The 12,746-nt window shown below is 52.4% G+C and overlaps 2 protein-coding genes across 4 annotated transcripts; one reads left to right on the forward strand and one right to left on the reverse strand.

Annotated features, from left to right (window-relative positions):
* Positions 1-2,856: 2,856 nt before the first annotated feature.
* LOC122372621 (methionine--tRNA ligase, cytoplasmic-like) lies at positions 2,857-7,258 on the reverse strand. Of its 2 annotated transcripts, none has more exons than XM_043350060.1 (2): positions 7,001-7,258; positions 2,857-6,486 (listed from the first exon to the last, which is right to left on the reverse strand). In XM_043350060.1, the coding sequence occupies exon 2, from the start codon at positions 6,479-6,481 to the stop codon at positions 3,296-3,298; it is 3,186 nt and encodes a 1,061-aa protein (XP_043205995.1). In that variant the 5' UTR covers positions 6,482-6,486; positions 7,001-7,258; the 3' UTR covers positions 2,857-3,295. The 2 variants fall into 2 exon arrangements, with proteins under 2 accessions (XP_043205995.1, XP_043205996.1); XM_043350061.1 differs by having other exon boundaries at positions 7,011-7,105.
* Positions 7,259-7,554: 296 nt separating this feature from the next.
* Positions 7,555-12,643, forward strand: LOC122372623 (exosome complex component RRP46-like). Of its 2 annotated transcripts, none has more exons than XM_043350064.1 (5): positions 7,555-7,813; positions 8,048-8,161; positions 9,418-9,539; positions 11,460-11,600; positions 12,028-12,643. In XM_043350064.1, exons 1-5 carry the CDS (start codon positions 7,696-7,698, stop codon positions 12,307-12,309), a joined length of 777 nt encoding a protein of 258 aa, XP_043205999.1. In that variant the 5' UTR covers positions 7,555-7,695; the 3' UTR covers positions 12,310-12,643. The 2 variants fall into 2 exon arrangements, with proteins under 2 accessions (XP_043205999.1, XP_043206000.1); XM_043350065.1 differs by having other exon boundaries at positions 7,567-7,813; positions 8,084-8,161.
* The last annotated feature ends 103 nt before the right edge of the window (positions 12,644-12,746 follow it).

Genomic DNA, 12,746 nt, shown 5'->3' on the forward strand with positions numbered 1-12,746 from the left:
TTTCATCAGAGAGACAGAGAGGGCCCAAACACACACGTTTTGGATAAGAAACTCGTCATCTTTATTTAAACTCACCTGAAACGTCCCACCAGAAACATCGACGACCGGAATATAATTTAATTTGATAACCAAAGTATGGCTGACCTTTTGACGATATTTTTACCCCGTTTTCTCCTGCCAGTTTTTCTGTAGGGAGGTAGGTCGCAAATCGGAAAGGGTCGCTAATTAGGCACCTTACCCTACCCAAAGGTTGCATGCGTGTTTTATTAACTCGGTTTTTAGTCTTGCACAGCAACAAGCTATGTAGTTATATGTAGTTTTTGTCTCAGTTGCGAACCCCTGGCTCCACTTACGAGTTCTTGGCCCATCCCATCAACAGCCCATCGATCCTTCATATTTGAGAGCCCAGCCCAGCCCGTAGCCCAGCCCAGCCCATGGCCCATTGGGCTGGCCCGGCCCATGGCGAACACTGCCCACCGAACATTGCTCTCGAATCAGCAGCTGCGACAGAATCATGAACCTTCTCTGCACATGTTGTCATCCTTTAGCCTCGTCAAAGGCAGTAAGGTCAGGTCAGTAAGGCATTACATAAAACTTAAAACGTGTATTTCGTACTTTATAATCTGTGACCTCAGACCCAGCTCCATGCTCTACAATGGGACTGCACCGTCACGGCTATGTGAATTACTGACGCCTGTATTTGCAGCCGGAGGACTGCCGTCTGCTGCCTGACACTGAGCGCGGTCCGTTCCCGACCATCACTGTCGTCCAGCCGGAGGGCCCCGGGGAGGTGGAGCTGATGACTCTGCCGGACCTGCCGCCCCGCCGGGACGGCTCCCCAGACGGTGCGTGGGCGAGGGACGGCCGGCAACACCGTCCCATGACGCTCAATGTTCTGTACAGAAACAAAACTATCACATTAGTCCGATGTAAGAACCGTTAGCAGCTTTTTTAGACGCCGGTTAATGCTGTTAGGTGCAGATGGTTCCCTACGCTGGTTATCGCTTTGCTCGAACCTGGCTGAAATAATGAAATCATGCTGCCCAATGCCCATCTTCACAATAGAGATACGACTCGCACGCGTAGACACGTCGACAGTTCCGAGCAGAACATCCTAAGTGTCAAATCTTTCGAAATTGAGATGCTCATACCATTCGACTCAGCTTATCGAGCTGAGTCGAATGGTATAAAAATCTCAACTTCGAAAAATTTGACATTAGGATGTTCTTGCTCGGAACTGTCGACGTGCACTGTGCAGTGAATCCTGTGAATCTAATGACGTTTGTCTGCCGCAGGGGACGACTCGTACGGGTACAGTCACCTGCGGACCCCGACCCCGTTCCGGGACGCGCTGGCCGACAGCGTACCGCCCTCTGTACCGCCGGATGTGACCGTCACTGCCGCCAGCGAGGTACCGCTGACGCTGAGCCGGGGTCAGCCGCGACCGACCGCCGGGTGCTCCGAGCGGCCCGTCACCTCCCGCTGGAGCGACTCACAGTGACCCGGCGGACGGACACATAGGGATATCGGTACTCGTAGGACGAGATAGGGATCACAGCTCACAGGGACCGAGCGGACGGGGCCCACAGCTCACAGTGACACGGCGGACGGGGCCCACGGCTCACAGTGACCCGGCGGACGAGTCGGGGGCCACGGCCCACGGACAGACTAGTCAGGGGCCTGCCGACGTCGGAGGAGCGGCGCCGTTCTGACGCTACTCTACATAAGTATATGTGATGTTGTTGGTGATATATGACACTGCTCATGTCTCCGTTGACGGAGACAAAACTATTGTGTTGTTCAGCCGGGCTGTTTGGATGCCTGGGATAGCTGAGTTACTGTTGTGCATATTGTAATTGAAGTACGTGTACATGAGGCTGTAATGCGTGACAATGGATTGGTGGAGTATTATTTTCTAACCGTAGTGTGTCATGTGTATTGTACACGACGCGATGATCGCGAGTGAAGTAACGACTCGATGTGTAGTGAGCGAGTGTGATGTCTAGCTGAACTAGTCATTGAGTGATTGTACTGTGTGTACGCAATTATTTGTTTATATTTACCTTTTTAGCAGCTGCCCGATGGTTGAAAACTCAAGAGGGATCTAACGTACAATTGTGGTCAATATGGACAATCAAAATCAACTGTTACATATGACATGGCGCATCATATACGGCAGACGAAAACAACTTATGAGTTTCACATATGAATCCAAACTCAGGTCACTTACCAATGAGCCTAAGAAATCGATATTTGTGATTACTCGGGTCATTTTCAACTCGTGTAGATGAGGACGACCTCCATTAAAGTATCAGCGATGAAATCGCGTTTACAGTTACTTTATAGAAAATCATGAATATTCATTGACAATCAGTATCATTCGCTTGGATACACAAGTGTTACGTAGCAGCTGTAGCACTCACTTGCTGATTGCATAGCCCACGTTCCCCTCGAACAAAAGTTGGCGGCTGACGGCCGGTTGGAATTGCATCCGTAGGTACGGCGGTACTGAACGCAAATCGAGCCGTGACCGTCGCGAGCCAGGGTCATTACTTTGACGACTCAAGGGCCGGTCACTGAAAGGGCGAACGGCATTATTGGTATTGTTACGCAAGCATATATGTCGAGTTCTTTCTTGTCATTTCTTTGCCGGCTGTGCGTGTGTGTGATGGCAATACACCAGCGAAGTTGTCTTTGAAGGACTCGGTGTCTTACGAAGTGTCTTCGGTAACAAAACTCGCAATTACCACGCAGCTTTTGTCACTACGTAGTACGTAGCAAAATGATATAAAATGCACGAAATGTTATAACATTGTCTGATGATGTCGGTACTCACTACTCATTAGTATACGCATGTTTGTCAATGTTATAAATTACCACTTTTATTCACAACCACACACATGGGCGAAACGTGAAACAGTATGCCAGAATTATTTTTTGTCTGCATTTCACCGCACCGGAAAACAAGGAATCTCAACGTATCACATCTCCGCTGTCAGTTCTCCTCTAAAAACTAAATAAAGAGCAGTGACTTTGGCCTATGTCACCATATCCAACCCAAAACAATGCCCTGATAGTGTCGCCGATAGAGATTCTACCGACGGCCAACCAGGAAAACTGTGTGTGGAGCATGGACACCACCAGATATTGGACATGAGCTTTGAGGGAATTCGCGAGGACACGGGAAGAAAAGAACCCATCAACAATGCGCCCACCTTTTCTGAACCCAAACAATTCCAAAATAATTCGACCTAAACCCGATAAAACAATACAAGTCACACCCTAGTGAAGTTCCTTACTTCTTCCCCTTTTTACTAGATTTCGAAGTGGGTTTGTCCGAAGCAGGCGAAGGGGTAGCGATTCCTGCTGCCACCGATGCGTCGGCAAGCTGCTTCTTCAAGTCGAGCAATATCGTCACCTGAGCCTGCACCTCGTCCTTGGGAGCTTTAGCCGCCTTCAGCTGGCGTACCACGTCACCTTGTTTTGCTACTTCTTGTTCCAGCCGAGTCACATCTGCCTTGCTGGCTGTTCCCGAACTGTCTCCGGCCGCCGCTGTGGCGTCGGCCAACTGCTTCTTCAGGTCGAGAAGCACTTTCACCTGAGCCTGCACCTCATCCTTGGGAGCTTTCGCTGCCTTCAGCTGGCGCACGATGTCCCCTTGTTTTGCCACTGACTGCTCGAGTTGGCTCACGTCTGCCTTGCCGGCTGCGCCCGAACTTTCCGCGGCCGCCGCTGTGGCGTCAGCCAGCTGCTTCTTTAGGTCGAGAAGCAATTTCACTTGCGCCTGCACCTCATCTTTTGACGCCTTAGCCGCCTTTAGCTTCCGTACGATGTCACCCTGCTTTGTCACTTCTTGTTCGAGCCGGGACACGTCCGCCGCTCCACTGCCCGCCGGCGCCGGCTTCTGCGGCTGCTGCTGCTGGCCTTGGTACTTTTGACGCAGTTCCTCGATGCGAGCCGGCACTAGCTTCTCGAAGAGTGGCGCTGGCTCGCCTATCCGATGACCAGCTGGCAGCATGCATACAAAGGTATCGGCTAGAGCGTTGACGCTGACTGGGGCGTTCAGCTGGGTCTGGATGGTGGCCGAAGTTTGCGGCATGTACGGCTGAAGCATCACAGACAAGAGACACGTGATGTTGGCCGAGAGTGCGATCACTGTGCCGGCGCGGAGCCGCTCCGCTTCAGACCCTTTCACCAGCACCCATGGCTGGCTCGCCTGCATGTACTGGTTGCCAAGCCGAGAGATGTTGAGGATGTGTCGGATGGCATCACGCAGCGTGGCAGCCTCCAGAAGTGCCAGGTAGCGGCGCAGTTCACGCGCGACCTTGCCAATCAACTGGCGCTCCTCCACCTGTATGTCCATTTCCGGCACTTGACCACCAAAGCAACGCTGGCAGAACGACAGCGAGCGGTTGACGAAGTTGCCCAGGTTGTTGAGCAGCTCAGAGTTGTTCTTGGTCATGAGGTCTGTCCACGAGAAGGCGGCATCTTGGTTCTCCGGCCGAACGTACAGCAGGTAGAAGCGCCAGATGTCACTGGGAATCCCAGTGTCGCGGGCGTCGTTTCCGAACACGCCGACGCCACGGGACTTGCTGAACTTGCCTTCTTCGTAGTTCAGATACTCTGTCGCCATCAGGTGAGAGACCATGGTGTAGGGACGTCCAGTGGCGAGCAGGCACGCCGGGAACACCACCGCATGGAACGGCACGTTGTCCTTGGCCATGAACTGGTAGTAGGTGACGTCACCGGGAGCTTCCCACCAGCGACGCCACTCGGCTGTGTACTGTGCGGTCATGCTGATGTAGCCGATCGGAGCGTCGAACCACACGTAGAACACCTTGTCCTCATAGCCGGGCAGGGGTACGGGCGTACCCCAGCGCAGGTCGCGGGTGATGCAACGCGGCTTCAGTCCGTCCCGCAGCCACGAGTTGCCGATGACTCGCGCGTTGGACGTCCACTGCGGTGACGCCGTCTTGAACCACGCGCGCAGCGGCGCCTCCACCTTGGGCAGGTCGAGGAAAATGTGACGACTGCTGCGCACTTCGGGTGGCGCCGAGCACAGCTTACAACGCGGCGATTTGAGCTCCACGGCGTTGATCAGCTTGCCACACTTGTCGCACTGGTCGCCACGCGCGTCGTCGTACCCACAGAGCGGGCAGACACCCTCCACGAACCGGTCGGCGAGGAAACGGTCGCACTTGCTACAGAACAGCTGTTCCATCACATCTTCTGTGGTAAACCCGTTCTCGTGAACGGCCTTGAAGATATCCTGAGTGATTTGCGTTTGCTCTTTCGTGGTAGTACGACCAAAGTGGTCGAAGCTGATATTAAACCACTCGTAGATGCCCCGGTGCAGCTCATTGTACTTGTCGCAGATCTGCTGTGGGGTAAGGCCTTCTTGGATTGCCTTGGTCTCAGTCGCCGTGCCATACTCGTCCGTACCACACACATATAGAGTGGTGTAGCCTCGCAACCGACAGAATCGGGCGAAAACATCTGCGGACAGCACGCAGCCGATGATGTTGCCGAGGTGGGGCACGTTGTTGACGTACGGAAGGGCCGAGGTAATGAGGACATTGCGAGTGTTCTTCTGCGGCAGCACAGGAGCCTTCCGCTCTCGCGGAGTCGGCGCCGAACCTGGCCCGGCAAGGAAAGCCTTCACCGCGACGTCGACCTCTTCCGTCGATATATCCTCCTCCGGTTCTCGCTCCGTCGCTGGATCAGCCGGGGAGTTTTGTACCGAAACCGGTTTCGTCTTCGCAGGACTTCCCTTGCCACCTTTGCCCGATGCCTTCTTCCCCTGCTTGGATGCCCCTTTGGTGTCTCCATTGCTTGGATCGGCTGGGCCGTTTGCTGTCGCGGGCTGAGCTGTGTCTAATCCGATGACCGGCAAATTAGTGGCCAAGACGGCAGAACGGCTAGCCTCCACAGACTCTTTGCCATAGAGCCGACGGAGCGCAGCGCTGCAGCTCGCTGTCTTGGCTACTGCCTCAAGTCGGGCGGCGAGCGCCGGTGGCAGCGTCACGTGCTTACCACCATCCAGCTCCAGCAGCGGCTGCAGAGTACTCCAGATGACGGCCCCGGCGGCCTCCGGCAGAGCTCCAGCGTCTGTCAGCTTCTGCAGGGCGGCGGCGAGCGCGGCGGCCGCCGCCGGGTCAGTGCGGCCGGCCAGCGCTGCCTGCAGCCGGCGCAGCGCCAGCGGCTGCAGCACGCGGCCATCCCAGCTGAGCCACAGCTCGAGGTCGGCGTCCCCGGCAGCAGAGAGCAGGTGGCGAGCCGCGGCAGACGGGGAGAACAGCACACCACCATCGGAGGTGAGCAGCACAGGTAGACCAGCAAGGGAGCAGCGCCACACAGGGTCATCCGGTCCACTAGGTGTTCGGACAGTCAGGGGCTGTTTACTCAACTCAGCAGCTACCAACACCTTCAGTGACACTGGATGGAACTCTGGGGCCACCAGTATGTGTTTCCTGTCACCCATGATCTCTGAAAATAAAAATGAAGCCATCTTTTCAGTTACACCATATTTCAAAGATCATTGAGCTATTTCTAGAGTAAGAACAAACCGTTTTGACCAATGTTGCCCAAGATAAGAGATATCTGTCAAATGACATAGCTACCAGCTTACACTCATACACAAGAGAGAGAGAGAGAGAGAGAGAGAGAGAGAGAGAGAGAGAGAGAGAGAGAGAGAGAGAGAGAGAGAGAGAGAGAGAGAGAGAGAGAGAGAGAGAGAGAGAGAGAGAGAGAGAGAGAGAGAGAGGGAGAGAGAGAGAGAGAGAGAGAGAGGAGGAGAGAGAGAGAGAGAGAGAGAGAGAGGAGAGAGAGAGAGAGATTAATATAAATATGGAATTGACGGAGATAACTGGTACCTAAGGGTCCCTGGACGAGACGTCAGCTCGATGGAAGGCAACGAAAGACAAAAGCTTGACAACAGGCATCAACAATGTGAAAGGCTAATTCTTAGCATTATTACATGTCAATTATCATTCGCTCTTACCTTCACCTACCAACAATTAATCAAATTCAGGAAACAGCCGATCAAAATTCACATCCCAGCAGAGCAAAAGCGGCAACGTGCATGCGCCGCAAGCGTCGCATTACAAGCACACAAGGCGTATGTATTTGAGCGTCACGTTGATGTGCAATGACGTCATGAATAACATTGATAAAATGCATACTTTTCCCATAATCACTCAGTTGAATTCCCCTTTTACGGCTCAGTCGTACTGTTACCGTGTGTTCACTAGATAATACTGCATCAAAGCTCCTATCTCAAATTTGATTTCAAAAGTCAGCCTGATTCTATGTTTCATGAAAGTACCTTTTCTTCAAAAATTCCTTTAAAATGCGTCTTTCTGTGGCCAGTAAGAGACTTAAGGAGCGAAAAGAGGATTAATTAGTTAATTATTTAGAATTATTCCCCTTTTCTTGATGATGAAGTGAATATTATGTCACCAGGTTTAAGTACGTCATATTTTTTATTCTACTTCATGCACTACTTCATGGCAAGAAAACCAGTGTGTGCGGCGAAACTGGCGCCCTACCTACTGATTGTTGACGGTGCTGTCGGTGAATTAGTGTGTGCTTGGCGTTTTATCCTCCCATTTTAATAAGATTTTGTCAGTTAGTTCTATAGTATATGATATACCAGTAAAGCCAATCTAACAACTGTTTGGAGTTCTCAGAAATCAGATGATTTCAGCTGACATGAAGAGTGAAGAAGGCGACTTGGATGAAGATACTATAAATAATTTCACTTGTGAGCTTGGTGTGCTGTCTCAGTGTGATGGATCAGCAACCCTCTGCAATGGTAATTTTTGAATGCAGTCAGTTTAATATTGTCCAAAGTAGTTGGCAATCATTTAACTTTATTCGGTTAATAACCTACAGTCATAGGTAGGTACCTCTTGTTTTGTCGTGTGAATTTCAACTTGCCCGTACTTTCATCTGATGATGTCAATGTATTCCATATCATTATATTTTACAGAGAAATCAACGCAAGAGACAATGAAATGATTTAAATGACCCACACATTGTTTCTTAGGCCTCACTGCTGTGCTTGTTGCTACCTTTGGGCCAGTGGAAGTGCGACAACAACGTGAACTGGTTGACCGATCCAGCATTGAGGTGACCTTCAGAGGACCACATGGTGTTGAAGGTAAGCTGCTTAACACATCCAGGTATAATGTTCACTGGTCACTAAGTTTATGGATACGAAAGATGTGTTAAACCTTACGGCCTACCCTCCAAAAAGTGTGAACATTATCAATATTACCAACATTTTTGTGATGGTGCATTTCCTTGCTTTTGTATCATCAGTAGGTGAACATCTGTAATTTTACAAAATGCTTCAATCTATATATTGCACAACAGTACGTAATTCTTGGGGCTTATTGCGGCTTGCTCACACACCTTGTGCCCCAACAATGAGAATGAATGCATTTTAGCTGTGGTTGCTGTTGTGATTGTGTCGTTTGATTGTGTTGCCTGAGCCCACCCCTGGCGGGCGACCCGCGGCAGAGCTCGGCCCGCCGGACAGAGCCTGGGACTGCCTTTGCACCGCCTGCCCCTGGGGCGGTGGCCGGCCAGTCGGCTGCGGGACTGCGGCTTCGGGGTGGACCAGTCTGTGTCAAGACCCTGCATTGTGCGCATATCCCATACAGCCGAAGATTAACCTGTTCTTTTTGGGCGAAACCGACACAGGACGTGCCTACCAGCATACCAAGGTTGAGTGCAATTGGTCAAGCAATTGCTGAGTAATTTTAATTGTAATAAACTTGACACCTCCTAATTTTGCTCGTGACACATGCAGTACGTAACCCTCATGCATTACAAAGACTTTGATCCCTGGTAGAGGGAATGAATCTACCTTACCAAAATAAGTCAATCGGCCTTGTTGCTGAGATAAAGGCCTCTCGAAATCGGTAGTTTAGCGGAACAGCTATGGAACCCTGACTTGGCATGTAACATGCCACGGCGATCACTTATATGCATGAAAAATAATTAATTACGGAGTGGAAGGGATGGAGCGGAACTATCCAGCAAAAAGACCGCGGGATGCTGAGATTAAGTCCCTCAAAAGTGTCACAGATCAGGCTTGGCCGGGCGGCTTATGCTGATATTTTTCTGTTACATGGGAAAGACTCGCTCCGCGATTCGCTTTCGCTCGTGATTAGGCATCGTTAGGCGGATTTTCTGAGTCTCTCAATCGCTGTTTAAATTGGGAAATTGGTTCAGTTTTATATATGATACGGTCACATACACTGGCACCTTGTTTTCTGGATGTTCAGTGTTGTGTTTTCTTGAAAGGGTCGTGGTGGGTAGAGAGTAATTGATTGTTTGTTTCCTCTTTATTCTTGTTTTCTCCGCTCGGTCTGTGTCTCGCCCGTGACGTGTTTGTGTTTGCACCGGCAGGAGTCGAGGACCGTCGTGTGGAACAGCTCGTGCGTTCCACCTTGGAGCAGTGCGTGTTCGCCGCTCTGCACCCTCGCACTGCCGTCAGCGTGGTGCTCAATGTCCTGGAGACCGATGATCTGGTGAGAAGCCTGATGTCAGTGGACTGAGTTCGAATTCCGATCATCAGTCAGCGTTGCAATTTATTTCCTAATATTTGCACTTTTTCTAACAAGATTAATTTCATTTCCAACTTTCATTAATGATCGGCGTGTCGTCTCGTCGCAATGAGTTACCGCCGATGTCTAATTATAACTCTGCGGCGTCCTAGCCTGCTGAACATGCGCGCCCTGTTGTCTCAACCATCGCCTTCACGGCAGTGGCGTAGCGAAGGGGGGTCCCTTTGGTCCCTAGGGACCCCCCTTGGGCCTTCCATGGGCCCCTATCCCCGAAGCTGACGGCAGAGCCCTTCGTAGTTTCAAAAGTTCCGGGATGGGCTTGTTTCAAATGGGGGACCACACATGAATGTGGGCTTTACCTACGTACACCCTACCCAATTATTAGGGTTGATTTCACTCACTTTATTTTTGATGGGCCTCTTTTTTAATTTTATTTAATATTTATTTCTAATAGTTTGGTTTAAGTTCGAGGGGCCCTCTTCAGAGCTAGTGAGGGGGCCCCTGATAACCTGACGGGGCCCTCTAAACTAAAGAAAGGCCCTCTTGCTACACGAGAGGGCCCTTTGAAGTCATGAAGGGGCCGCCTGATCGCTTGACGGGTGCCCTCTGCGCCACAGGAAACCCTCCGATTGCATTAGGGGCCCCCTGATCGCTTGACAAGGGCCCTCTGAACTACAGAAAGGCCCTCTTAATACACGAGAGGGCCTTCTGAACGCATGAAGAGGCCCCTGATTGATTGACGTGGGCCTTCTGAGCTACAGTAAAATCCTCTGAGCGCATGAAAGGGCCCCTGGTCGCTGGACGGGGGCCCTCTTATCTACCGACGGGCCCTCTGAACGCGTCAAGTTGCCCTCTGACTCTGAGGCGAGCTCATGATGGGACTCTGACTAACATCTGAAGGGTCCTCTGTCAGTGTAAAGGAACCGCAACTTGCGTGAGGGGCCCTTTTTGGACCGAGAGGGCCCTCTGTCGGTCTGAGGGGCCCCCGATCGGTCTGAGGCGCCCCCGATCGGTCTGAGGGGCCCCCGATTGGCCTGAGGGACCCCCGATCGGCCTGAGGGGCCTTTGTTTGTCAGAGGGGCCTATATCAACTGGAAGGTGATCAACTATATCACCTGAGGAGGTCCTCTATCGACATGAGGGGCCTCTGTCAGTCTCAGGGTCCCTCTCCCGACCTGGGAGAGGCCCTCCGCTGTTCTGAGGGGCCCCTGCCGGTCTTATTTGACCACCGATTGACCTGAGAGAGCCCTCTGTTCACCCGAGGGGCCCTCTGTTGATCTGTTGGTTTCCGACGGTTGGTCTGATTCGATGTCGGTTTGATGGGTTTCACATCGGATCCGCTGTCGATCTGAGGGGTCCCGAGGCCCTCAAATGACCTGATGGGCCCTTGGTTTGTCTTAGAGGGCCCTCCATCGGTCCGACAGGGCCCTCTGCATTTTGCGAGTGCAAGGGGGCCTTTTGTCGGTCTGAGTGGCCCTTAGACGGCTTACATGACCCTCAGACGGCTTACATGATCCTCAGACGGCTTACGAGGCTCTCATGGCCTGTAGCGGCCTTTGACGGTCTGAAGGACCCTCATCCGACCTACGAGACCCTCAGTCCGCCTTCAGAACCGGCTGAGCGACTCTATGAGGCTATTCGTGGGCCTATCTGGCAAGGGCCCATGGACTGCTTGCCCCCTCAGTTCTAACATTTTTTTCATTTTTTTTTTAATAAATATTTTTTCAACTTATTTGGGCCCTCTCCAAAAAATAGTGCGTGAAATCCGACGACTTTTTAAATTTTGAGGGGGGTTACCTTGGGCCCTTGTAGGTTTGGAACCCCCCTTGAGGAAATCCTGGCTACGCCCCTGCTTCACGGCATCGTGTGCCCTTCCTCGGGCAGCTGCTGCTCTCGACATGTGTGAACGCCGCCGTGCTTGCGCTGCTCGACTCGTCGCTCTCGATGAAGTACCTGCCGGCAGCGGTGACGTGCGTGCCCGTCGGCGATCGGGTGCTGGTGAACCCGCTGCCGTCCGAGCGACAGGTTAGTCCCGACAGACCCCCGGACCTCACGAGTCACGGTCCCTAGTTATTGTCTGTTCGACTGGCTGGAGGAATCTCAACTCTGCTGGACGATTGCGGTGCGGTTACTGGTTGCATCATGCTAGGAGTTCCCGTGGTTAGATGGAAAAAGCTTTCTTCGATATTTGGGCTCGTTAATTAAAAAGTTACGTTGCAGCATTTGCACATGCAATATGCATGGACACGGTTTCTCCCTGACCGCCTTTGCAGTAACATAGTTTGGGTCGGTCTCGGTTGCATTATCACATTGGCAGCGTCGCTCTTTCAACAGCATGTCCACATAGCTTTCGTATTTGAGGCATCTGTACATATTGAACCACGGCTGCACCGCTATCAGCCATCCTTACGGCCCGACCTGTGTAACGCGCGGTACGGTCTCCGCTCGGCAGGGAAGCAGCGGCGGCTCCGTGACGGCCGTCTACGACACGGGTTCCGAGCGGCTGGTGGCGTGTCGCACCGCCGGACAGCTGTCGGCCGAGCAGCTGACCAGCTGTCTGCGCGAGGCCCGCCGCGCCGCCGCGCTGGTGCGCCAGCTCTACCGGCGCGCCGTGGCCGCCAAATTCAGCAAGGAGCCGCGCGACCCGTGGGCGGGCCCGTCGCGCGCCGAGGACATGCCACCGTCATGGCGGCGACTGGGCGGGCAGCAGACGGGAGAACAGTCAACGTCGTGAATAGGAGATAGCCTGCTGTGGTCTTGTGCGGTACGAGCAGAGCACCGTGAGCAAACCATTTGTTCGTGTGGTGCTGTGAGACTGAATTGAGACCGTTCGACTTCTGTCGGCCGCTCGATAGCTGTTACCGACGCTGATACTGACGTAAGTGACAGGGTGGTCGGCAGAAACACTGCCGGACAGAACAGACGGCTGCTGACGTATTACCGTGGCGGACACGGGGTTGGTAATCGCACCGCTTCATTCAACAGTGCTGCTTATTCATCGAAAAAAACATTCGTAGCGATAGCTTGGATGGCGAGGAGGCATCGTGAATAAAGATGATAACTATGAATCCGGTTTGAGGCCTTCTTAGTTTTAGATTAATTCGGCTCGTTGTACGGACTTCTATAGCATTGCGTTGAACATCGAAGGTCTGGGATGGGTCATGAAATAAG

Source organism: Amphibalanus amphitrite, unplaced genomic scaffold (genome assembly GCF_019059575.1).
Source record: "Amphibalanus amphitrite isolate SeventyFive unplaced genomic scaffold, NRLGWU_Aamphi_draft 001379F_arrow, whole genome shotgun sequence".
Lineage (NCBI taxonomy): Eukaryota > Metazoa > Arthropoda > Thecostraca > Balanomorpha > Balanidae > Amphibalanus > Amphibalanus amphitrite.

Coding starts and splice junctions, on each gene's coding strand:
- LOC122372623 (XM_043350064.1), top strand. CDS start 7,696: ATGATTTCAGCTGACATGAAGAGTGAAGAAGGCGACTTGGATGAAGAT. Junction 7,814..8,047: donor ATCAGCAACCCTCTGCAATG/GTAATTTTTGAA, acceptor ATTGTTTCTTAG/GCCTCACTGCTGTGCTTGTT. Junction 8,162..9,417: donor AGGACCACATGGTGTTGAAG/GTAAGCTGCTTA, acceptor TTGCACCGGCAG/GAGTCGAGGACCGTCGTGTG.
- LOC122372621 (XM_043350060.1), bottom strand. CDS start 6,481: ATGGGTGACAGGAAACACATACTGGTGGCCCCAGAGTTCCATCCAGTG.